The sequence below is a fragment of the Rana temporaria genome, chromosome 12 (assembly GCF_905171775.1).
Source record: "Rana temporaria chromosome 12, aRanTem1.1, whole genome shotgun sequence".
Classification (NCBI taxonomy): domain Eukaryota; kingdom Metazoa; phylum Chordata; class Amphibia; order Anura; family Ranidae; genus Rana; species Rana temporaria.
The window spans coordinates 13,407,960-13,433,902 of record NC_053500.1 but is presented as its reverse complement, the minus strand read 5'-3'; the positions used below and the strand labels follow the sequence as shown (position 1 = coordinate 13,433,902).

Sequence of the window (25,943 nt, the reverse complement as noted above, 5' to 3'; positions counted from 1 at the left end):
GTAAAGTGGTAGAATTATAGTCGTATCTCTTGAGTAACTACCCCTTTTAATGCATTCTAATCATTTGCTGGCCTTGCTTGTTGCAGCTTGGGATTGATTGCATACTGTCTGTCATCTTCTAGGACCCCCAAATCTTTTTCTAGCCTTGATCACCCCAGTAGTTCTCCCCCTAGCAGGTGACTTGCATTCATATTTTTAGCTCTCAAGTGCATTACTGTTCATATTCTTTAATATTAAACCTCATCTGCTCACCCCTCTATTTTAACTAGGTCTTCTCGTAAAGCTGCTTTATTTATATTATTGTAAAGGTATTGCCCTGCATAGTTTTGTATCATCAGCAAACACTGAGATTGAACTATTTATACCAACATATTATTTATGGACAAGTTAAAGGGGTTGTAAAGCAGGGCTCGACAAAATCCGGGTGTCCAGTCGCAATTGCGACAAGAAATTGTGACCTGGCGCCCGTACCCCGCCGGTAATTGAGGCCGCGGCCTCAAATTCCCGGCCGTCGCGGGCCCGCTGCGATCGCGCGGCGGGGGAGGTAGGGGCGCACGGAGGCACAGGATCCTGTGTCTCTGTGTGCCCCCACAGCGCGATCGCGGCGGGCCCGCAACGGCCGGTAATTGAGGCCGTGGCTTTGTGAAGGCCCAATCTTCCTTCTGTGACCTGGCGCCATCTGGTGGTGGCCATTGGCATTACAAGTAAAACAGCAGTTCTAATGTGTTTTTTCACTGTTTTCACTGCCATCTCCTTCCCTCTAATTAGAACCCCCAAACATTATATATCTTATTTTATTCTAGCACCCTAGAGAATAAAATGGCGATTGTTGCAATAACTTCTGTCACACTGTATTTGCGCAGCGGTCTTACAAGCGCACTTTTTTGGGGAAAAATACACTTTTTTTAATTAAAAAATAAGACAACAGTAAAGTTATCCCAATTTTTTTTTATATTGTGAAGGATAATGTTACGCCGAGTAAATTGATACCCGACATGTCACGCTTCAAAATTGTCACGCCTCAAAATTCACTAACATAGCTCCTTTCTCTATCTGCAACGTAGAGAGCGTCCCGGCTCTCCTGTAGTCCAAGGGAGAGGGAGAGGGCGAGCACGACACTCCACACCAGGGAGAAAGCCTCACATTACTGTGTGGAGTTACAGACAGAAGAACAGGAAGTGAGGATTTCTCAGAAGAAATAAGGACATTTAAAAGCAAAATGGAAGGATGAGGTAAGTGAAGGAGGACGGCACTAAGGTAAAGGAAGATATTTAGGAACCTTTACAACCCCTTTAAACAAAATTGCTCTAGCAGCAGAGAAAAAATAAATAAATATATATATATATATATATATATATATATATATATATATATATATATATATATATATATATATATATATAAAAAATATATAAAACAAGCAGTCTTTTACAGAAAACTGAAATACAATGGATTTTATGCTTATAAAATATGATCAGGTACTGATTCTGTAACAGAACCGATATAGTTTCCTACTTGTTCTGTATTTCTTTTAAGCGGAGCAGAGACCCTCAGGCTGCAGTACATATTTTCTGTTTTATATATAGAGGGGAAGAGGACAGTGTCAGTCAATTAACCCTGTACAGAGATAGGGGCACACGCGGTCTGAGCAGGTGGCTGCCATCCTTGCACAGGAGATTTTCCTGCCCTTTTACAGACAGGGACTGCAGATTGTCGCGAGGTGTCCGTCAGAGGGTGACCCGCCACGCCTGCCTCTGTTGTGACAGCTGCAGATCAAACACATCGCTCTGCGCTCTCTGAACCTGATTTGGGAAGATTTATGTAACAGCAAATAAAAAATAAAAAAGTGCAGCAGGTGCTCAAACAAGGCGGTCTGAATCCTTGTTTTGTCTGGAAAAAAAACAAAAAAAAAACGCGGATTGGTTGTGTGTTTATTTTTTCTCCCCATTTTTTGTTTGCGGTAGTATTCTTTAAACTACAGTACACAGCAGTGAAATACGGTTTAGAGGATGGAACCACAACACGCGGCATCTGACACTCGCGGAAGTGTCAGATGCTGAAGATTGTGATAGACGTCACAGCGCTAGAACAGAGGGGTGACATGAGCCACTATAGAGGTACAGTGTACAGAAAAAGTATTCATACCCCTTGAAATGTTCCACATGTTGTCATGTTACAACCAAAATTTTATTTTATTTTATTGATAGACCAACACAAAGTGGCACATACCGTATTTATCTGCGTATACCGCGCGCCGGCGTATAACGCGCACCCCAAACCTAGAAGGGAAGTTTAAGGGAAAAAAAAAACTTACATTTCCATCGGCGGCCTTGTCCGGCGTCCGTCTGCAGCCCATCCAGCCTTGTGGGTGTCCATCTGCGTCTTTGGAGGTGTCCATCTGCTGTCTTGCCGGACTTCCTGTGTCCTGCGGGTGGAGTCGAGCCTAGCTGAGTGCGCAGTACACTCGGCTCGGCCTATGTCGGCTTCTCTCGCGGTCCTGCGGGCGGAGCCGAGCGTGGCCGAGTGCGCAGTGCACTCGGCTCGGTCTATGTCGGCTTCTCTCGCGGTCCTGCGGGCGGAGCCGAGCGTGGCAGAGCCTAGCCGAGTGCGCAGTACACTAGGCTCGGCCTATGTCAGCTTCTCTCGCGGTCCTGCGGGCGGAGCCGAGCGTGGCTGAGCCTAGCCGAGTGCGCAGTACACTCGGCTCGGTCTATGTCGGCTTCTCTCGTGGTCCTGCGGGTGGAGCCAAATGTGTGGCCGAGCCTAGCCGAGTGCGCAGTGCACTCGGCTCGGTCTATGTCGGCTTCTCTCGCGGTCCTGCGGGCGGAGCCGACCGTGGCCGAGCCTAGCCGAATGCGCAGTACACTCGGCTCAGCTCGGTCATTGTCGGCGGCGCTCAGAGAAAGCAGGGATCGGCACACCCACCTGATTTTAAGAGGAAAAAAGTGCGCGTTATACGCCGATAAATACGGTAATTGTGAAGTGGAGGGAGTCAATACTTTGTAGAATCACCCTTCACTACAATTACAGCTGCAAGTCTTTTTGAGGATGTCTCTAACAGCTCTGCACATCTAGAGAGGGACATTTTTGTCCATTCTTCTTTAAAAATAAAAAATTGAAAAAATTCTAATCTCTTTATAAATTTAGACCAATATGTATTCTGCTACATATTTATGGTAAAACATCCCAATAAACGTATATTGATTGGTTTGTGCAAAAGCTATAGGGTCTACAAACTATGGTTTTAATACTGGATTTTTTTTATACTAGTAATGGCGGCGATTAGCTACTTATAGCAGGACTGCAATATTGCGGCTGGGACAATCTGACACTTTGTGGGAACCAGTGAGACTAATACAGTAATCAGTGTTAAAAATATGCATGCATAAATGTGTGTCTAACCAGTGTTTCTGTGTACACAGTGTTGTGCTTTCACTAAGGGATGTGCTGGTTTTTATTCCGTGCTTCGCATATATATATATGCGAGGGAGGTGCATTATAGATCTGCATATTACTTCTCGCATGGTTTGGTTATATTTGTGTATTTTTAATTGTTTATCTGTTTCCATAAGCGCCGAGAGCTTGGGGAAGGGCTGTGAGCTTTGGTTTATATATATATATATATTCCCTGCTCCGTCCTGTTTCTCTCCTAGTCTCCTGTCTCTCTCCTAGCCGATCAGCAGGTGCCGGCAGACATCCATAGGCTTCTGCTGTAACCAATCAGAGAAGAAGTGGCGCGTCGGCGGCTACCCGGAAGTGCAGAATCACGTATATATATATACTGTATATATATATATATATATATATATACACGTGGTTCTACACAGAATGGCCGCCCCATCGCAGTAAATCTGCTATAGGGTGGTCGTTAGCTGGCTAATAAACCAAATGAAAAAATACCCCCCCAAAACAGGGCAGCCATCACAAATCAGGCAGGGCCCCCTGGATCAGAGAACTGGGGGGGGGGGGGGTTGTGGTAACGAAAATGTCATGTGTTCTCTTCTCTCTCCTGCCGCCAGATGATAAGCGGGACGGGGGGCGGGGGCTGGTGCTGATGAACAAAAAAAAGTCAAGTCAAGTCTTCTCTTCTCTCTCCTGCCGCAAGTTGCTACAGTCAGACAAATTTTTTTTCCTGCCGCGAGTTTCTAAAGGTGGGGGGGTCAAATAAAAAAAAAAAAACGGGGTGGGGGGGAGGTGTTCGGCCCCTTACAGGTGTAATTCCTGTACCCCCCTGATGGTGGCCCTGACTGTACATACAAACTCAAAAAAGGCATGTTTCAGTTAGCCAAGTTGAAGGGGAAATATTGACGGACATATTAGAATGGTGTTTGACCTTGGTAAATCAAACCTCTGAGCAATAACAATGTAAACAGTTCAGATACAAAATGCTGTACACTAAAAAAGATGTCCACAACAAAGGCTGTGTCCTTATGAGAAGGGCTTAAGAGTTGGTGATGGATTTACATTAAACACCAACGTGTACATTCCTCATTAATTATAAAGGAAACACATGATTAGTATGATGCAAGGTCTTAGCACCTCTGTAAAGTAAGCCTTTTTTTCATGTCCCATCTGTTACTCTGTAAGTTTAGAATGACAGCACATGGATTCCTTTCATGCCACAGGGATCGGTTCTCTCCTATATAGAGAGGACACCACAGACGGACACTGCTCAATGAAGCCAATAAAGGGACCAGGGTAGACAAATATACAGAATTCAGTAGCCAGTCAGTCTAAGAATCCAACCAAAGGGTTTTACGGGACCAGAGCACATGGAGCTTCCACAGAAAATGCTAAAGTGTGAAATATAACTTTTGTAGCCTTCTTTTTTTTACAAGAAAAACTTTTTAGCCTTCTTGGCTTCCTAGCTCTTGGGATTTATCTGGATGCGATGTTCCTTAAAATGTAAGACCCCTACATTCTCATACAAAGAGAGGATATAGTACATTAGGGTCACTTTGGTCATGCTGTGAAGAAAGCTGAAGGAAAAAACAGGGAACAGCCGAAGACAACAGCGATATCTTGTAGTTCTCCGTAAGCCCATCTCTCATGCTTGATCAGCGGTGATGTTTTAGTGTTCAGTCTTTACTGACCAACCTGGATGTCAGATTACTCACTACTTAGTGACCAAGGAAACAACATGTCGGAAAACAAGGACCATGTTGATTGTCAGACTTCAGCCGAGGAACGAAGGAAGGCTCTTCTCTCTAAGGTAAGGAGTCCTGAACTTGTATGCAAAATCATATTTATAAGATAAAATGCTGAAAATGTATTATTTTCTATGTTATATAAGTCTGTCGGATTACACACGACCCGCTTCCTGATTGGCCTGGGAGGAGAAGCAGGAAGACATTAGCGGATATTAATTCACTAATGTCACACAACTGGGCGGGCTCTGCGCCCCGAGCCCACCCGTTTCTAAGCCAATTAAAGCCTCAGGCTCTAATCATGTGCTTAAGAAAAAATACCCATATTGAAATCCATGCGTCCAGTGCCCTGCATTGAGATTAAGGGCCGGGTGCAAGGACCCCTGCACCCCTTAGGAGCATGCCACCACTGAATTGAACTAAACCCAATAGATTTCAGGGGTCAATTCACTAATGCAACCAGAGGCGGGTCTAGGCTTTGTGAGGCCTTAGGCAAAACTTGACATGGGGCCCCCACTTAAACCCATGATGGGAAAAATAATTCAAGGACAAGAGCCTCTTCCCCACAACCCTGGCTGGTGGTTGCGGGGGTCTGCAGGCAGGCGGTTTATCGGAATCTCAAACCCCCCTTTAACAAGCTGGCCCCTAGATCCTGCTCTATAATAACTAAGGGGCGAGGGCCACCCGGTGATGTCACCTGGTGAACCCACACCCTTGTGACGACATTGACTGAGGGCATGCTGGGTCATTGACGTCAAAAGGGGTGGTGTCACCGATATTCACTGGTTGTTAGGGACGCTGCCTGAGCACAGCAGTGTTAAGGTCTTCTGTCCCTCAAAACTGGGGTAATGCATTGAATATGTTAGGCTGCCATGAGGCCCCTGTGAGTGTGAGGCCATAGGCGACCACCAAAGTTGCCTAATTAAAGAGCCGCCTCTGAATGCAACGTACACACAATCGGACATTGCGACAAAACCGTGGATTTTTTTCCCCAACGGATGTTGGCTCAAACTTGTCTTGCGTACACACTGTCACACAAATGTTGTCGGAAATTGCGAATGTCAAGAACGCGGTGATGTGCAACGTGCGTACGTCGAGCCGAGAAAAATTAAGTTCGATAGCCAGTGCGGCTCTTCTGCTTGATTCCGAGCATGCGTGGAATTTTGTGCTTCGGAATTGTGTACATGCACTCGGAATTTCCGACAACAACTTTTGTTGTCGGAAAATTTGAGAACCAGCTCTCAAATTTTTGTTGGAGCCTATACACGGTCGGAATTTCCAACAAGCTCTCATCGAACAATTCCAACAGTGTGTACGCGGTTTTAGAGTTAAATAACGGCTATTAAAATGCGGTAAAATAACACAAGCCGTAAATTAGTTGTGGACGTTTAATTCAGCATTAAATAACAAATGCGTTACTTTTTCCATTGCTCGGTAACCACCATTTTTTTTCATGCGGTAATTTAACACACGTGTCGGTTAAGGGTCATTTCTTTATAACATTTTTTGTTTTAACATGTTTGTTATTTTTCTCTTGGATAAAACATTTTTTTTTTAATCTAACATTTTTTACAGTAATCTGTGTTTGGAGGCTTTGAAATTTGAACTACCTTCTCAAATGTCTCTTGAATCTTGATGCTTGGTAATCTAAGCTGTTGTCTTTTTCTTGTGGATCTGTTGCCTGAAAATAGCTGTTAAGCTCTCTTGTATTTCTTTACTAAATCCATCATGACTTACATTCATAAGAATTATTTTCTTTTGTAAATGTATGGCCTACTAGAGCTATTGGAAGTGCTCTTTATCAGATTGTTCTATGTTTTTGGTCCAATTCTGTGCTGCTTCCTATGTTCCTAAAGAAAACTTGACTATATTTTTTTTATACATTTTTTAAAACATTTTTATTAATTTTTCATGTTCCTATCCAAGTTTAACTTGTCAAAATGGTGTATATAACCAAAAATATTACAGTGGCCACTTTGTGTGGGTCCTCTGTGGGTGAAAAAATACCCTTTTCTGACCCCTTTCTGTGGGTGGAATAGTACCTCTTCCAGTGAGTGTTTTGTGGGTGGAATAGTACCTCTTCCTGTGAGTGTTTTGTGGGTGGAATAGTACCTCTTCCTGTGAGTGTTTTGTGAGTGGAATAGTACCTCTTCCTGTGAGTGTTTTGTGGGTGGAATAGTACCTCTTCCTGTGAGTGTTTTGTGGGTGGAATAGTACCTCTTCCTGTGAGTGTTTTGTGGGTGGAATAGTACCTCTTCCTGTGAGTGTTTTGTGGGTGGAATAGTACCTCTTCCTGTGAGTGTTTTGTGAGTGGAATAGTACCTATTCCAGTGAGTGTTTTGTGGGTGGGAAAGTACCTCTTCCTGTGAGTGTTTTGTGGGTGGAATAGTACCTCTTCCTGTGAGTGTTTTGTGGGTGGAATAGTACCTCTTCCTGTGAGTGTTTTGTGAGTGGAATAGTACCTATTCCAGTGAGTGTTTTGTGGGTGGGAAAGTACCTCTTCCTGTGAGTGTTTTGCGGGTGGAATAGTATCTCTTCCTGTGGGTGTTTTGTTGGTGGAATTAGACCCCTCTGGGTCTACTGTGAATTGAATTAGGCTCTTGGTGGGTGAAATGCCCCTAAGGTTTTGAATAGGCCCCTCTCTCTGGTACCGCACTGGTTACCGCCACCAGAAGGGTGGTGTTAAATATTGCACTTTTTTTTTAGTTCCTCTTTTGTTTGTGAATTGGACCTAACAAATTTTTGCGATAAATACCAAGGATATATTTTTTTCTGTTATTCACCACATTTTTTTTATTTTTTATGAATTGGACGTTATTTACCTACATTTACAATCATTTATGCAAATGAGTAACATGATACTCTTACCACATGCGGTAAAGCTTAGGGAATTGACCCCTTTGTTGACTAAAATGTACTGGAGATTTTAGTCAACTAAAATATGTCTAATACTAAAGCAATTCAGATGACAAAAATACAGATAAAACTAAAATGGCATTTTAGTCAAAAGACCATGACTGAAACAAAATTTGACACCAAAACGGACACTGAGTATAACGTGATCTTTCTTTTCATTGATATGCATACAGACAGGCATGTTGATTTGTGGTGCTGAACATACACCCCTATGCTGCTCCTATCCAAGGGGAACAAGAATCTACTGGTCAAAAAATGTCTTTCACCCCAAGCAATCGTTACCCAGCCTTATTAGAAAAGGTGGTCCAGCATGGGAAAAAAAATAAAAGTCAGCAGCTACAAATACTGTAGCTGCTGACTTTTAGACCCCTTTCACACTGGGGCCACAGCCACATTAGCGCTAAAGCACTGCTCGTTTCAGTGGCGTTTTAGCGCTGTTTAAGCAGCACTTTTCAGCCGCTAACGGGGCACTTTTAACCCCAAAGAGGGGGTTAAAAACTCCTGTGTTGCAAGTTTCCAAAGCGCTTTTCAGAATTGCTGCCCATTCATTCTTATGGGTAGGGCGTTTTAGGTGCGCTGTTTACAGCGCTCCCAACCCACCCCAAAGATGCTGGTTGAAGGACTTTTTCTAACATCCCGCAAGCGCACCACTTGGGTGGGAAAGCACTCATTGCAGAGAATGGCAGTTTTCAAGTGCTTTACATGCGCTATTTCTAGATATTCTACATCTGAGATATTCTAGTTTATTGGTCAAGCAGTGGATGAAACACGCCCTTTTTAAGCCATTCCTTTAAAGCGGAGTTCCACCCACATTTTTCACTCCTCACCATGCAGCACTAATGTGCATCCTTAAAATGAATTGGCAATTTTTTTCTGTTCACTTACCTGATTTATGCCTATATCCAATTTCACTTCCTCCTCTAGTGGGCCGTGGCCACAGACATCATTTCCGGTTTTGCATTGGCTTCTGGGAGATCTTGTTTGGCATGGCACTGCTCTAGTAACATTTAACATTGGCGTCTATGGAAATTCTTGGTCAGCTTGCCATGGCGCGGCTCCAGTAACATTTAACATTGGCGTCTATGGAAATTCTTGGTCAGCTTGCCATGGCGCGGCTCCAGTAACATTTAACATTGGCGTCTATGGAAATTCTTGGTCAGCTTGCCATGGTGTGGCTCTAGTAACATTTAACGTTGGCGTCTATGGAAAATTCTTGGTCAGCTTGCCATGGCGTGGCTCTAGTAACATTTAAACTTTGGCGTCTATGGAAATTCTTGATCAGCTTGCCATGGCGTGGCTCTAGTAACATTTAAACTTTGGCGTCTATGGAAATTCTTGGTCAGCTTGCCATGGCGTGGCTCTAGTAACATTTAACATTGGCGTCTAAGGAAACTCTTGGTCAGCTTGGCATGGCGCGGCTCCAGTAACATTTAACATTGGCATCTATGGAAATTCTTGGTCAGCTTGGCATGGTGCGGCTCCAGTAACATTTAACATTGGCGTCTATGGAAATTCTTGGTCAGCTTGCCATGGCCTTGGCTCCAGTAACATTTAACATTGGCGTCTATGAAATTTTTGGTCAGCTTGGCATGGCATGTCTCCAGTAACATTTAACATTGGTGTCTATTGAAAATCTTGGTCAGCTTGGCATGGCAAGCTGACCAAGATTGCACTGCACTGAAATGGGCAAGATCGGCAGGGGCATGCTGGTTAGCCAGCATGCACGAAATCCCGGAAGAAGGGCACTGTGGCTTCAGATGCCCACACTGGAGATGGACGCGCTGTGCAAAAACGTCACAATATAAGAAAGCAATGCTGCACAGATGGAAAACTGAGCATAGTTTACATGAGTATTCTAGGGGTATTTTTATCTTAAAAGTCACATTTCGGCCGCAACTCCACTTTAAAAAATACAAACAAGCTTTTTGAAGGCATGTGAGGTGGTCTGTGATCAAATCCAGGTCACGGTATGTATGGTAAAAAGTTTTTTGCTATGCTGTTTTTATTCATACAACTGTTCTCTTCTCACAGATCAAAATTGTAACCATATCTGACCTGCGGAAGGAATGGCAGAGCCGGTCTGAAGAACACGTGGAGAAACAGAGGCTCAATCCATTCAGTGACGAATTTGATTACCAGCATGCCATGGGGGTCCGACTTCAGAAGGGCGATGAAGGTTATGGCAGACCGGAGGAAGGCAGCAAGACAGAAGCCAGGGGAAAGAGAGCGTTACAGCATATACACAAGGAGATCGAGGAAATGTGCTTCATCATTAAGGAGGTGGGAGTTCAAGGCCGAGACGGAAAGATTAGAGTGACATTTGGGAGGTTGTTTGACAGTTATGTGCGCATCTCGGACAAAGTAGTTGGCATCCTCCTGAGAGCTCGAAAACACGGACACCTGGACTTTGAAGGAGAGATGCTGTGGCAGGGAGTCCATGACAGTGTCATTATAACTCTCCTTGAATAAACGTACAAACGTTTGACCAATATATATATAGATTGTCAAATAAATTATTTATCTATATTTTCTGCCATGATGGAGATTTCAGGTTTATTGGGAGAGTACTTTACTCACACCATATGGTGTAGTAGGTTATTTGCAGCTTCAAAGGTCAGGGAGTCCTGGCAACATTCGTAGTTTCACCAGCCCATAAAATGTCCCTATCGTATTCATAACAACAAAGTCTAGGGACTATTTAAAGCTCCATGCACACCAGCGTTTTTTTAACAACTTAAGGACTGTAAGGAAAGGATTTACCCCCTTAATGACCAGGCCACTTTTTGTTGCGATACGGCACTGCGTCGCTTTAACTGACAACCCCCCCCCCCCCCCCCGGCTGAGCAAGCTGATTCTGCTTAACCACTTCCCGCCCGGTCAATAGCATATTGACGTCCGGGAAGTGGTTGTATTATGCTGACTGGACGTCTATTAACGTCCTGCAGGATAACAGCCGCAGCGCGCCCATATGACACACCGCAACACCGATCTCAGTAACGAGCCTCCGGCGGAGGCTCTTTACCACGTGATCAGCCGTGTCCAATCATGGCTGATCACGATGTAAACAGGAAGAGACGTTGATCGGCTCTTCCTCACTCGCGTCTGACAGATCGGCGGCTCTCCTGCCAAGGGGGGTTTGCGCCGATTGTTTATCAGCGCAGCCCCTCTTCGGATGCCCACACTGGACCACCAGGATGCCGCTTAGGACCACCAGGGAAGCACCCAACATGTGGATGGCCAGGTAAGTCCCCATGGCCATCCACATGTAAAAATGTATACATAACATATGCACCATTTCGCAAGCAACCATTATGTTGAGTGATAAAAATAATAGTTGACACAGTAACCGCAAGGTTCCCCCCCTTCCTGACCGGGCCATTTTTTGCGATACAGCACTGCGTTACTTTAACTGACAAATGCGCAGTCGTGCGACTTGTACCCAGATAGAATGGATGTCCCTTTTCCCCACAAATAGAGCCCGCGACCCACGGCCGGGTACTAGTACAGGACGTACCTGTACGTGGATGTGCCCAGCCGTGCCATTCTGCCGACGTATATGTGCAGGAGGCGGTCCTTAAGTGGTTAACATCGGCTGGACGATGCTGAAGATGTTTTTTGAGTCTGTGGTGGCCAGCGCTCTCCTGTATGCGGGGGCATGCTGAGAAAGCAGGCTTAGGGTGTCCGACACCAACAGACTCAACAAACTGATTCGCAATGGGCAGTGATGTTATTGGATTGAAATTGGTGTATTTTACAACAGAGTTGGAGAGGAAAATGTTACGTTCAATCTTGGGCAACTCCTCCCACCCACTCCACAATACTCTGGTCAGTCTGCGGAGTACCATCAGTGACAAATTGTTACACCCACGATGCACCACAGAGCGACACAGGAAATCGTTTTTGCCTGTGGCCATCAAGATATATAATTATTTTCGGTGAGGGCTGGAGGTGAAGGTCTAATTCTGGTTTATGATCAGGATTTTGTGTTGTTTTTATAGTATGTTGGTATTGTGTTGGTTATTATTTGGGGTGGTGTTTAGAGAAAGTGGTGAATTATTTGTACAGTGCTACCTCGGATTGCGAGTAACGTGGTTAACGAGAGCTTCGCAATACAAGCACTGTATTTTAAAATATCCTAACACGGTTTGCGAGTGTTGTCTTGCGAAACGAGCAGGATTCAGGCCAAAGCAGTGTGCAGTACCGCGTTTGGCCAGAGGTTGGGGGGTGCCAGAGCTGAACGGCGCCGTTCGGAAATGCACGGAAAGGCCTGAGGACAGCTCGGCTGACCTTGGCAAACATCGGAAAGGGAGTCATTCCGAGGTATGCCGAACTGTCCTCGGGCCTTTCCGGCCATTTCTGAGGCTCTCCGGCGCCTCCCCCCACCTCTGGCCGCATGCGGTATTGCATGCCATTGAAGTCAATGCGGAAAAAATTATTTTTGTTTCCATTGACTTCAATGGGGAAACTCGCTTTAATTAGCAAGTACTTTGGATTATGAGCATTCTCCTGGAACGGATTATGCTCGTAATCCGAGGTTCCACTGTATTTGGTAGTTTGATTGTCTGTTATTTTAAAGCGGAGTTCCACCCAAAAGTGGAACTTCCGCTTAATCCACTCCTCGCCCCCTTACATGCCACATTTGGCATGTAATTTTTTTAAGGGGGGGAGTGGGGGCTTCAGGAGGAGTGGGACTTCCTGTCCCACTTCCTCCTTCCGCTGAGAGGCTGCTGAGGCGAATTAGCCTAATCGCCTTTCTGCAGCCCCTCCCTGTAGGCGATCACCTGGGACACGTGACAGGTCCCAGGCGATCGCCTGTCCAATTGCATGGCACGGCGCCGCTGGCACATGCGCAGTGACGCTCGCGCATGCGCAGTGGGTGCCCAGCCGTGAAGCCGAAAGCTGACACGGCCGGGTGCCCACACTTGGAATGAAGACGCCGGCCGGAGAGGGGGGGGGGGGGGGGGGGGAGAGGAGCAGAGCCCCGGCCAGCGCCATGGAGCAGGTGAGTGTCTGTTTTTGTAGCTGCTGAATTTTAAGGAACATGAAAACTGACTGGAACACCCCTTTAATCTGTGCTATTTATTCTAAGTCGTATTTTAATTGTATTGATGTTTTATTTGTAGTGTTGTTTTAATTTAGTTTATTTATTGCTAATGGCTGTTGTTGGTAATTTTGTTGTGTTTTTGTATCTTGTTCAGTTGTTGTTGTGATCTTGTGTTGTCTTTGTTAATTTCCCTTGGGATTAATAAAGTATTCTGTTTTCTGTAAACCTTGTGGACGGCCTTCCCTGAAGAATTGAAGCTGTTATAGCTGCAAAGGGCGGGACCAACTCAATATTGAATCCTACAGACTAAAACTGGGATTCCATTAAATTTCATGTGCGTGTACAGGCAGGTGTCCCAATACTTTTGGCAATGTAGAGTATGTATAATCATGCCTCAGGATTTAAGAACTCGCTGAACTGTTGATGGTATGAAGTCATGTGGCTGGACAAACTCCACGGTGACTCATGATATGCTGATCATTGTATACCATGTAATGTACACAGCACAGAAGTGATGATGCCTCCGATTAGGACCTCTGACAGTTCTATACCCTAGCAGCTGCCTCCTAATTGAAAACACAGGAGACGGAAGTACATATTCACAGCTTGTCACCTTACTTCCCTACTTTCTTGTTTCCCTTTAAAGTGTTACTAAACCCAGGACTCTGCATTGCCTATAGCTGGTCTCCCACAGTACACAGGAATGCAGTTATTTTAGTAAATATAAACTGCTAAATACTTTTTCTCATCAGCAGTTAGAGCAGTCTTGTGACTTCTATTAGTGTCTGGTTAAAGCTTGTAGGAGTTTTTATTCTCCTCTGGCTCTCCTATGAGGCTGCATTACCCCTGACCATCTGTCTGGACCAGGGATCCTCAAACTCTGGCCCTCCAGCTGTTGCAGAACTTCACGTCCCATGAGGCATTGTAAAACTCTGACATTCACAGACATGACTAGGCATGATGGGAATGGTAGTTCCTGAACAACTGGAGGGCCGTAGTTTGAATACCCATGGTCTGGACAGTCTGATCACATGCACTCTCTCAAAAAAAACAACAACTCTATAGCAATACACACCAAACTGAGCATGTGCAGAGTGCCCCCGAGGCTCTGTTCTATCAGCAGATGGATTGGGGGACAGTAAAATAAGGTGGATGATCAAACAGTCATTTTACACAATACAGAGGATTAACCCCTGAAAGTGGTAGTTAAGTCATCATAAATGTAAAAAATCCATTGACAGGCAGGCTTTTTATAACAGAAGAGACCCTAGAGGTCTCTTCTGTCATAAACGTCCCCCTGCCTGTCAGCAGGTAATCTGACCCGAACATGCGCAGCTAGCATTGATCAGAGCAGGTAGGAGAGGAAGGGAAAAGAGAGGGGAGGGACAGCTCTAATCTATCATCTGGGTGTTTGTCAGAAACCATGAATCAGACCGAGACAGAAGTACAGTTAAATAACACTTGTTTAATAATAATAAAAAGATAAAGAGAGTAAGCGTAGTCAAAACATAGCCAAAGGTCAGGAACCAGATCGGAAAGTGAGCCAGGCCAAATGTCAGAGAGCCAGAGATATACGTGGTGGAACAGCAAGCAGGATCGTGAGCCAGAAGGGATGTCAGCCAAGCAAAGTCTTCAACAGGAACGCAGGAGAAAGTCTCCGTGATGTTGACCAAGGTGAAGGCAGAGATCATCTGAACTGGAAGGCTTAAGTAGGCAGGACTGACAAACAGGATCATCAACAGGTGAGTAACTGTGGAGAGATAGGAGCTGGCAATTGCGGCCAGCTCAGAGAAGGAAGGGCTGAGCCCACTCCTGACAGTGTGAAAATCTGAGCTTGAGCTATTGAGCTTTGTAACAACAGGGCTTTTCAGCAAGGAAAGGTGAAAAGGATAGTTTTTGTTGTGGAAAACCTTGGTTTTGGCCAATTATAGCTCCAATTGTTGGCTCGTAAGGTGACACAACATTTTTTTTTATTATTATCCTAATCAAGTATATATACTTACAAGAGAAGTGTTGCTAAAGCTCTTTTGGCACTACTTCTCCTGTGGGTCATAACTTAGTTCTGCACTCCTGTTACCCAGATCCAGCCAACAGCGGGCAAAAGTCCACTGTCGGCTGATGTCGCTCAGCCAGTCCAGGCTCTAGAGGGATTCTAACTGTACCGTCAGGATCCACCTAGATACCTGCCGAGAGCCTGGGCCAGCCCCCCTCCACAGCCTGGTGCTCCAGTAAAGGCGCTGGAGGGCCAGAGCAAACAGACGGTGTCTGAAGTCATCAACTATCTGCTCACTAAAGACCAAGAACTGAGCGACCAGCTGTTTTTGATTGCTCAGTTCTGAGTGCAAAGGCAGTGGGGGGGGGGGGGGGGGCCAGATTCCGCATTGGATGCTGCATTAACCTAGGTGAGTATGTTTGTCTTTTATTTTGAAATCCCACAAGTAAGTGGGTTGATTCCGCATTGGATGCTGCATTAACCTAGGTGAGTATGTTTGTCTTTTATTTTGAAATCCCACAAGTAAGTGGGTTGAAATAGTTAGATAGGTGCTGTCCTGGCCGAGAAGGTGGGAATTAATGCTTTTTCTGGTTCTTTGGTCTTATGGTGGGTTCTGTTTTGGGTCTGGCCCACTAATCCTGTGGTATATAAATATAGGACAGTGGTCCGGTATAGAAATTTGCCCCCCGAGAGAGGCCCAGAGTTGGCCCCCCAGAGGTAGTTGGGAAGAGTTCCGTCCGGGGGACAGAGTTCATGGAGAGCACAAGAGAGAGAGAAAGATGTATCCAGGGCCCGTAAGGGAGAGAGGCGGAGAATGATACCCATGAGGAGCAGAGGGAGATTTTCCATAACAATCAGGATGTAAAGTAATTGGAATCTGGGGTTCGACCCAAGACACCAACACTGGAGTATGCCTCTGAAGGACTTACATCTACATGGCAATGCCTCTGAAGGACTGTAATCACTTGGACTTAACCTTTGCAGGTATGCCGGGGCAACATAAGCCTGTAGTTAGGAATAGGGACATATAAAAAACCCTGTTTTTGTATGTTGGACTTTGAGATGATCATTTTGCACTTTTCTAAGTAAAATATTGAAATGTTGGCCTTGCCTAGTCTGAAGTTACTAAAGAGGGGTATTGCAAGTAACCAAGCACACACATGATTCACCAAGTGGGTCTTAACACATTGGGGTATGAAGACATTGGTGTGGAACAATGTGAAGACACATGGTTGCCTAGAGTAACGGAAGTCAACAAGCAGCCTATCGGTAGCTTCTAAAGTGTACGTATTTGAGTGAAGTGGCCTATAGCAGAGAGGGAGATATTGTAGGCACTCCTCTCCCAGAGCAACGAGAGTGGATTGCACCATAGATGTTCCGATCCTGTACAGAGGTATGGAGGTTCAAGAGTCAAGTTAAGTGCACGTGTGGAGTCCACGCAGAGTGCATGGTGGGGAACACTCTTCTACTGGGAAATAGTAGTGGAAAGCACTGGACAGGATGAGGACAGAGCTTGGCATGTCCTGCCTAAATGGAGATTACAGAGTTAGGGCTAGATTCAGATACATTGGTGTATCTATCGGCGGGGTGTAACGTATCTCCGATACGTAACGCCGCCGTAAATTAGGGCGCAAGCTCCGTATTCAGAAAGAACTTGCGCGCTAAGTTACAGCGGCATAACGTATGTGGTCCGGCGTAAGCCCGCCTAATTCAAATGTGGATGATGTGGGCGTGTTTTATTAAAATTAATTGTGACCCCACGTATTTGACGTTTTTTTTACGAACGGCGCATGCGCCGTTCGTGAAAGAATCCCAGTGCGCATGCTCGAAATTACGCCGCAAATCGTCATTGCTTTCGACGTGAACGTAAATTACGTCCAGCCCTATTCGCGAACGACTTATGCAAACGACGTAAAATTTTCAAAATTCGAGGCGGGAACGACGTCCATACTTAACATAGGATACGCCTCATATAGCAGGGGTAACTTTTCGCCGGAAAAAGCCTAATGTAAACAACGTAAAAAAATGCGCCGGGGCGGACGTACGTTTCTGAATCGGCGGAACTACCTAATTTGCATATTCCTCGCGGAAATATACGGAAGCACCACCTAGCGGCCAGCGTAAATATGCAGCCTAAGATACGACGGCGTAAGAGACTTACGCCGGTTGGATCTTAGGGAAATCTATGCGTAACTGATTCTATGAATCAGTCGCATAGATACGACCCCGCAACTCAGAGTTACGACGGTGTATCCGGAGATACGCCGTCGTAACTCCGTTGTGAATCCGGGCCTAGATGTACATTGTCACGGGAGACAGAAAGTTAGCTGGAGAACAGTTGCAGTATCAGTGTACATCTACGTTCATCTCCAAGAATAGAGGTCCGCTTTAAGGTTGGGTATTCCCCCTCAGCAGCCTCAGCCTTTTCCCAGGGCATTGATGAAGATGGCATGAAGTAAAGGTACCCCATGTGTAGTAAAGTGACATTTTTTAAGGTCTCCAATGTAGCCCAGAAGAGCCTCTCATGTGACCCTTGCTTGGCGCCCAACGAGGACGGAAACAAACATCCGCTTACTCCCCCTTACACACACTTCTCTTTTAACCCCAAAAATTAAAGGGACGGGCCAGGGACAGTCAGCCTCTGGAAGAAAGAGCTAGATGAGGCTGGATGCCTTGGCAGCAAGAATTGAAGTGGTTTCAATAAATTTCAGTAGAGGAGAGAAGCCTGTACAACGGTGGAAGACTGAAGGTAAAACTGGAGTTGAGCCCCCTTATCATCCTAAGTGCTCAGATTGAAAGCCAATGTACGTCCAATTTTTGTAGGTTATTGGTTAGCTAAATTTGTCCATCCGCCTCTGCACATGATGAGTGCTGTCAGTCCGTGAAGTTCTCTTTCAAAGCCTGGAACATTGTGATACTGTTTGATGTACAGCGGCGTGAACCTCCCTGTGGTGCGCAGTGACAGAATATCTCTATCTAGGTCATAAGGGAGATTTTATCTTCCTCTTACTGAACCGAATGACACAACACAGCACAATTGTTACACCCTTATCAAAGATACAAAGAACTAGGCCAATCACTGACTCGGTTTAATCTCTCGCTTAAAAAGTCCTTGACAAGTTACTTTGCTTTTCCAAAAAGTTTTGTCCACTTGTAATAAAAGTCAGATTGCCTAATGTAGGTCACTGGTGTAGCTTAACCACCTCAATACCAAATACTTTCACCCCCTTCCTGCCCAGGCCATTTTTCAGCTTTCAGCGCTGTTGCACTTTGAATGACAGTTGCGCCTTTATGCAACACTGTACACATATGAATTCTTTATAATTTTCTTCACATAAATAGAGCTTTCTTTTGGTGGTATTTAATCACTGCTGGGTTTTTTATTTTTGACAAAAAAAAAAGAAGAAAAAGAAACAAAAAATTTGATAAAAAGATTTTTGTCAATACATTTTGTAAATAAGTAATTTTTCTTCTTCACTGATGTGTGCTGAGGAGGCGGCACTGATGAGGTGGCACTTATGGGCACTGATTAGGTGGAACTGATGAGGCGGCACTATTATGCCGCACTGATGGGTCACCGATAGGTGGCGCTGATATGCAGCACTGATGAGCACTGATAGGCGGCACTGATAGGCAGCGCTGGTGGGCTCTGATAGGCAGCACTGATGGGCGGCACTGATGGGCGGCACTGATGGGAATTGATGGGCAGGCACTGATGGGTACTAAAAAGCAGCCCTGACTGGCACCAGTGGATAGAGGAATAGATGGACAGCCGCACTCCAAAAAGTCTTAAAAAAGACGTGCTCTTTATTAATGGGAAAAATGCACAGCATACAATCAGCATACAGTGGGGAAAATTACTGACGCGTTTCGCATTGACTTTCAAAGCTTAATCATAGCTATGATCAGCTTAATCATAGCTATCATCAGCTATGATTAAGCATTGAAAGTCAATGCGAAACGCGTCAGTTATTTTACCCACTGTATGCTGATTGTATGCTGTGCATTTTTCCCATTAATAAAGAGCACGTCTTTTTTAAGACTTTTTGGAGTGCGGCTGTCCATCTATTCCTCTATCCGCATGTCCTGTGCATTGCCAGCACCTATTTGGTTCCTGAACAGACAGTGATTACCTGGAGGTGCTCACCTGGAGCGGCGGCTTTCTCACCTGACTGGCACCAGTAATGGGCACTGATTTGTGTCATTGATGACATGCCCTGTTCTCCCCTATGAGGAGATGCCGCTGATCGGCTCTCCTCGCCACACACTGTCACATGTGACCGGCTGTAATTGGACACAGCCGATCAAATGATTAAAGAGCCGCGGTAGCCACGCCGTGGGCAGGTGGGAGCAGCCGTTCGGGTGCGCCGTTATATGACGTCCAGCCATAAGGAGAGCTGCACCGTCCCTCCGTCATTTGACGGTGGGCAGGCAGCAAGTGGTTAAAGCGTTTGTAAACCATGGCAGTAAAAAAAAAAAAAAAAAAAACGCTGTAAGGCAATTGCATCACATCCATTATGAAATACTTACCTTAGAACAAAGCCCTCCAGCAGCGTGCTATCACAGCTGACCCCGATCTTCCTTCTGGGTTTGCTCTTAAAGGGGTTGTAAAGGTACAATTTTTTTTCCTAAATATCTTCCTTTACCTTAGTGCAGTCCTCCTTCACTTACCTCATCCTTCCATTTTGCTTTTAAATGTCCTTATTTCTTCTGAGAAATCCTCACTTCCTGTTCTTCTGTCTGTAACTCCACACATTAATGCAAGGCTTTCTCCCTGGTGTGGAGTGTCATGCTCACCCCCTCCCTTGGACTACAGGAGAGTCAGGACGCCCACTAACACACAGCTCCTTTCTCTATCTGCAACGTAGAGAGCATCCTGACTCTCCTGAGGTCCAAGGGGGCGAGCACGACACTCCACACCAGGAAGAAAGCCTTGCATTACTGTGTGGAGTTACAGACAGAAGAACAGGAAGTGAGGATTTCTCAGAAGAAATAAGAACATTTAAAAGCAAAATGGAAGGATGAGGTAAGTGAAGGAGGACTGCACTAAGGTAAAGGAACCTATTTAGGAAATAAAAATTGTACCTTTACAACCCCTTTAAGCTGTATGAGTGGCTGGAGCTGCGATGATGTCACTCCGGCGCATGCAAGCAGGAGCCCTCGGCTCCGCAATGGAGCTCTGAGGGTCCAGCGCGGTATGCACAGCTATTCACAGCTATGCACAGCTATTCACTGGGAAGCTCAACATACTGCTGCTTCTCCTTCCCCAGCTCTTATGCAGTTGAGAACAGAAGGATGAATGTGATCACTTATAAAAAAGGGAAAAAAGGTATTTTTATTTTTTTTCGTTTTTTATATCTATACACAAATGTTTTGCCTTTCATTTTTATTAAAATGTGAAGGTGGCAACTCACCAAAGGTGTTTGACCCCTTTTTACTGGATGGTCAAAATGCACATTTGGAATACCAAATTGATTCCACTGTGAGCACCCTTCCACTCCAATGACCCCTCAGGGTGAAGCTAGGATGTGAGACATAAGTTAAAAGTCTCATAGTGTAGTATTTTTAATAGAAGTTTAAAAGCAGTAGTAAAACAGATTGCCTGGCCTGACACTAGGTGTAAACAGTGTGTGCAGATACGTCTAATCCTCTAGTGGTGGCGTGCAATCCACGTCTCACTCTGGATAGTAAAGCCTGTGTGGGGTATCAAATGGGACCCAGAAATGATGGATCTTCCGCTCCGACATCTGTTTCGCCATGCTTAGCGTCTTCATAACCCTGGTTAACCACTTGCAAACCGCAAGGTATATGTATGCACAGTAAAAACCTTGGATTGTGAGCATAATTTGTTTTGGAAGCATGCTTGTAATCCAAAGCACTCTTATATCAAATCAAATTTCCCATAAGAAATAATGGAAACTCAAATGATTCGTTCCACAACCATTTATTCATAAGTCCTTCAGTTTATAGTCCAGGCCTCGACAAAATCCGGGCGCCAGGTCGCAACTGCGACAAGAAATTGTGACCTGGCGCCTGGCCCGTCGGACCATTCTCATCGGTTTGGAACGACCGTGTGTACGCGGCCTTAAAGGCGCCTCTCTTCTCTTTTATACTCGGTTGTGACATGACACTACTCTTATATCAAGACATCGCTTGTATATCAAGTCAAAATGTATTTAACAATTTTGCTTGTCTTGCAAAACGCTCTTAAACCAAGTTACTCTCAAACCAAGGTTTTACTGTATTGCGTTCATTAAGTGGGTAAACTAGCAGCAGCATAGGGAGACAACCATGGCTTCCTCTATAGATACAGTGGAGGACTGAAGTAGTCTCTCAAGGACAGAAAATGTTTTTTTTTTTTTTGCAGTATAAGTCAAAATCAAGCAAAAGAAGCTTGAAACAAGGAAAAGAATGCAACAACCACGCCCAGTACTAGTAAGCTGCAACATATTACATTTTGGGGTTTTGGGTTTCGATACACTTCAGGTCCCTATACGAATAGTAGCTACTCTTTCACTGCAAAGAAAATCGGTAAATATTATAACTGATCGTATTTTGTGATTTCAGCAGCTTTAAAAAACAAAAAAATTTGGGCACAAACATACATGGCTTTTTGGTATTTGCCCAAAAATAGGTCAAATTCTAAGCATCTGAGCAATTTTCTTTTTTTTTTATTGGAGTTTGTACAGTATAATGAAAAAAAGTACTGTAGAATCAACACATATACAGCTGTATACATAGAAAAATATCATAGAAAATAAAAGCACAGAAAAACAAAACAAAAGCAAACACAGAAATAAAAAAGAAACAACAACATAGTAAACCAATAGCACAATGATTACATGTAGGGCAGTGATAAGGCACCAGGTGGACGTAGCATCCCAAATCCCAGTGCTCAAGGGGGCAGAAGCAACATTCGGGGCAGTAAAAATGCAAAAAAAAAAATAAAAGAACAAAACAGCTAGGTAGGCAATAACCTCAGGATTGAACTGGCATCTGAATTGGCGATGGGCGATGTGGACAGAGAGAGGTATAAACGAGTAACATGCGTCAATGGGCAAGTAACGAATCTGATCTCTTTAAGAGGAGGTACTACATAACAATGGGCTGGCATGGACACACTAAACATTGGTTTGTGTAAAGATTAACCAGGTATTTCGAGTATCAGTGGGCGGGGCTATAAACTGCCTTAGCAGTAATTGCGCAAACTTTCAGCGTGAAGCCCGAACTGTTCACACACGAGGAACCGTGGACTGGTACAGATTATGGGTATCTTCTATGATAAATGGCAGGCAAAGGTGATGGCTTGTTTTTTTCCCCGCAAGGTTCACCAACGTGAGTACGCAAGCTCTAAGATATTTGATTCACATTTTCTTTCACATTCCACAGAGACTGACAATTGACTCTTTGTTTTAGAGTAGCAGCATGATCGAGATCACAAGTCAGGTACAGCTCACTGTATGTACAGAAGAACTAATGAAAGTGACGCTACTGAACATCCATATCCCGGCAAAAAACTGTTATGTTATTGCTTTGTTTTGTTCTTAATATGCGCGACAGCGGTTAATGATGGGATGTGGGGTTCCAGCACCTTGTACCTCTGGACCCCTTTACATTACACAGCACCCTGCACCTCTGGACCCCTTAACATTACACAGCACCCTAGACCCCTTTACATTACACAGCACTCTAGACCCCTTTACATTACACAGCACCCTGGACCCCTTTACATTACACAGCACCCTGGACCCCTTTACATTACACAGCACCCTGCACCTCTGGACCCCTTTACATTACATAGCACCGCACCTCTGGACCCCTTTACATTACATAGCACCACACCTCTGGACCCTTTTACATTACACAGCACCCTGCACCTCTGGGCCCCTTTACATTACACATCACCCTGCACCTCTGGACCCCTTTACATTACACAGCACCGCACCTCTGGACCCTTTTACATTACACAGCACCCTGCACCTCTGGACCCCTTTACATTATATAGCACCGCACCTCTGGACCCTTTTACATTACACAGCACCCTGCACCTCTGGACCCCTTTACATTATATAGCACCGCACCTATGGACCCCTTTACACAGCCCCCCACAGTTTGTTACACAGACACCCCCCTAACAGTTCTGGACCCCCTGCATGTTACACAGACCTCCCTACAGTGCAGACCCCCTCCCTACAGTGCAGACCCCCTCCCTACAGTACAGAACCTCTCCCTACAGTACAGACCCCCCTACATTACAGACCCCCCTCTACAATGCAGACCCCCTACATTACACACCCCCTCTACAATGCAGACCCCCCCTACATTACAGACCCCCTCTACAATACAGCCCATACAGACCCCCCCCTACATTACAGAGACGTATGCCCTATGGCCAGTCCGGGCCTGTGTATGAGTAATGTGTGGAGTAGAAATGTCATTTCATTGTGAATTTGTTTTCTACAATGACAATAAATCTTATCTGTTTATCTTATTATTAAAGTGAATGGATAAGCTTTTCACTTTTTTTCAGTTAAGAGAAGTTAGCATGACGCCAATAATTTACCAATATATGATAATGTTTTACCAACCATGGTTGCTCATTAAATACTTTGAATTTGAACTTTACATTCTGCTTTGAAGTGCTATACGATGCTTGTGTTTTGCTACTTCTTTTCATATTGCATACTTGTGATTTGGGGGCACTCTGCACATGCTCAGTTTGGTGTGTATTGCTAGAGTTGTTTTTGGGAGCTTGTATATGATCAGCACAGGGCCAATCAGCACTGTCCAGACAGAGGATCAGAGATCCTGCAGCCTCATAGGACAATCAGGGGAGAATGAAAACTCCTCCTACAAGCTTTAACCAGACACTGATAGAAGCTTCTATCAACAAATAGATTGGGGAAAGTGGAAAAAGGGGAGGATCAGAGATGACAGGATCAAACAGCCTTACACAATGCAGAGGATTAACCCCTTAGGTTCCACAATGAGTATAACAATCATGCTTTACTGCAAATACAGACTGATTTAACCTCTTCCCACCCACACTATAGCCGAGAGACATTGCGGGCCTAAACCCCTGCGCATGTGATGCCTGCGTGCCCCCTGTGGTGTGTGCGGCTCGCTCTGTGATCAGCGAGTCCATGAGACTCAGCTGATCACAGATCGGAGTAAGGGGCCGTGATCAGCTGTCAGTCATTGACAGCTGACCATGTGATGTAAACAGAGCCGGTAATCGGCCTCTGTTTTTCCCTCACGCTTATAGCTCCCGCACACTCCAGACCCACTGCTGCTCAGCAGTGTCCACCAGTACCACCTACCAGTGCATATCAGCACTGCTAAGCAGTGCCCACCAGTTCACCTACCAATGCCCAACGGTGACACCTATCAGTGCCCACCAGTTCACCTACCAATGCCCAACGGTGACACCTATCAGTGCCACCTATCAGTGCCTCATCATCAGTGCCACCTTTTAGTGCTGCCAATCAGTGTCACCTACCAGTGCCACCTATCAGTGCCCTTCAGTGCTGCCTATCAGTGCCCTTCAGTGACACCTATCAGTGCCCATTAGTGCAGCCTCATCGGAGCCCGCCAGTGCCACTTCATCAGTGCTGCGTTTTCTGTGCACATCAGTGCAGCTTCATCAGCGTACATCAATGAAGGCAAAAAAATACCACTTTTTGCAAATTTTTATATCAAACTATGAAAATGTTTTTAGTTTTCTTTTTACTTTCTGTCTTTTTTTGGTTTGTTCAGCAAAAATATGAATCCCAGTAGTGATTAAATACCACAAAAAGAAAGCTCTATTTGTGTTAACAAAAATGATAAAAATTCCATTTGGGTACAGTGTAGCATGACTGCGCAATTGTCAGTTAGGGCTCATTCTGTGACTAAAAAAAATGGTTAGCTTACAGTCCTGTTTACACCTTGCTTTTGCTTTGGCTTTGCTTCAAAATAGATACTTAGCTTCAGTGGTGCTTCAAAACCTCTTCAAAGCCTCCAAAGAAGTGGCAAAGCTTACTTGAAGCCCCACTGAAGCCTCACCGAAGCCCCACTGAAGCTCCACCGAAGCCTCATCGAAGCACCAAGCAAAAGCAGGTGTAAACAGGACTGTAAGCTAACCATTTAATTTAGTGACAGGAGCTTTGACTGGCGTTTAGAGAGCTTTAACAAAGCGTGTCTGAAGCCTTTTGAAGCAAGTGTAAACTAGACAGTGCCATATTGCAAAAAAAAAAAAATGGCCTGGTCATGAAGGGGGGTAAATGTTCCGGAGGTCAAATGCGCAAGGTAACGGTATTTCAGATTGTAGGGCTACCATCTCTTATATAGAAATTCATGACACGCTTAGTACTCCTTTCCATTTACGCTGAGTAGGCAAATGACAGGCTCACAATAAACTCAAGTGTTTTATGAAGTATGATGAAATTCTTAGAGTTTTTAATGACGATCATAAAGCTTAAAGAAAATAAAAAAGTGAAGACATATAGAGAGCTAATGGCAGAGTGGACTTTGGTAAGTTAGAGATAAGTTATAATACAATCTGTAGAAAAGTTATGCCCTGTACGCACGATCGGATATCTGATGGAATCTAATCCGATGGATTTTTTCGTCCCGATATCCAATGAAGCTGACTTTCATCAGTCTTGCCTACACACCATCAGACTAAATTCCGACGGTAACGTAAAACATTACTACGAGCCGAAAAAAAAATGAAGTTCAATGCTTCCGAGCATGCGTCGACTTGATTATGAGCATGCGTGGATTTTCCGCGGATGGAGTTCCACACAGACGATCAGAATTTCCTATCGTTTTTTTATCCACAGGAAAAATTTAAAACATGTTC

At 44.8% G+C, this 25,943-nt stretch overlaps 2 protein-coding genes across 4 annotated transcripts in view; both read left to right on the top strand.

Annotated features, from left to right (window-relative positions):
* The window catches only part of SLC52A3 (solute carrier family 52 member 3), a 58,225-nt gene that overhangs the window by 19,181 nt on the left and 13,101 nt on the right, over positions 1 to 25,943 (top strand). The window contains exons 1-2 of one of the 3 annotated variants that reach the window (XM_040331700.1): positions 22,281 to 22,435; positions 22,517 to 22,546. The exons of 1 other annotated variant lie outside the window; for it this stretch is intronic. The gene's annotated coding sequence lies outside the window, so the exon portion shown is untranslated. Of the gene's footprint in view, positions 1 to 22,280; positions 22,436 to 22,516; positions 22,547 to 25,943 lie in introns of those variants that run through there. One more of the 3 variants, XM_040331697.1, reaches the window with a different exon arrangement.
* LOC120919503 (actin-binding Rho-activating protein-like) lies at positions 4,628 to 10,602 on the top strand. Its single transcript, XM_040331701.1, has 2 exons — positions 4,628 to 5,212; positions 10,095 to 10,602. The coding sequence occupies exons 1-2, from the start codon at positions 5,102 to 5,104 to the stop codon at positions 10,530 to 10,532; spliced, it is 549 nt and encodes a 182-aa protein (XP_040187635.1). The 5' UTR covers positions 4,628 to 5,101; the 3' UTR covers positions 10,533 to 10,602.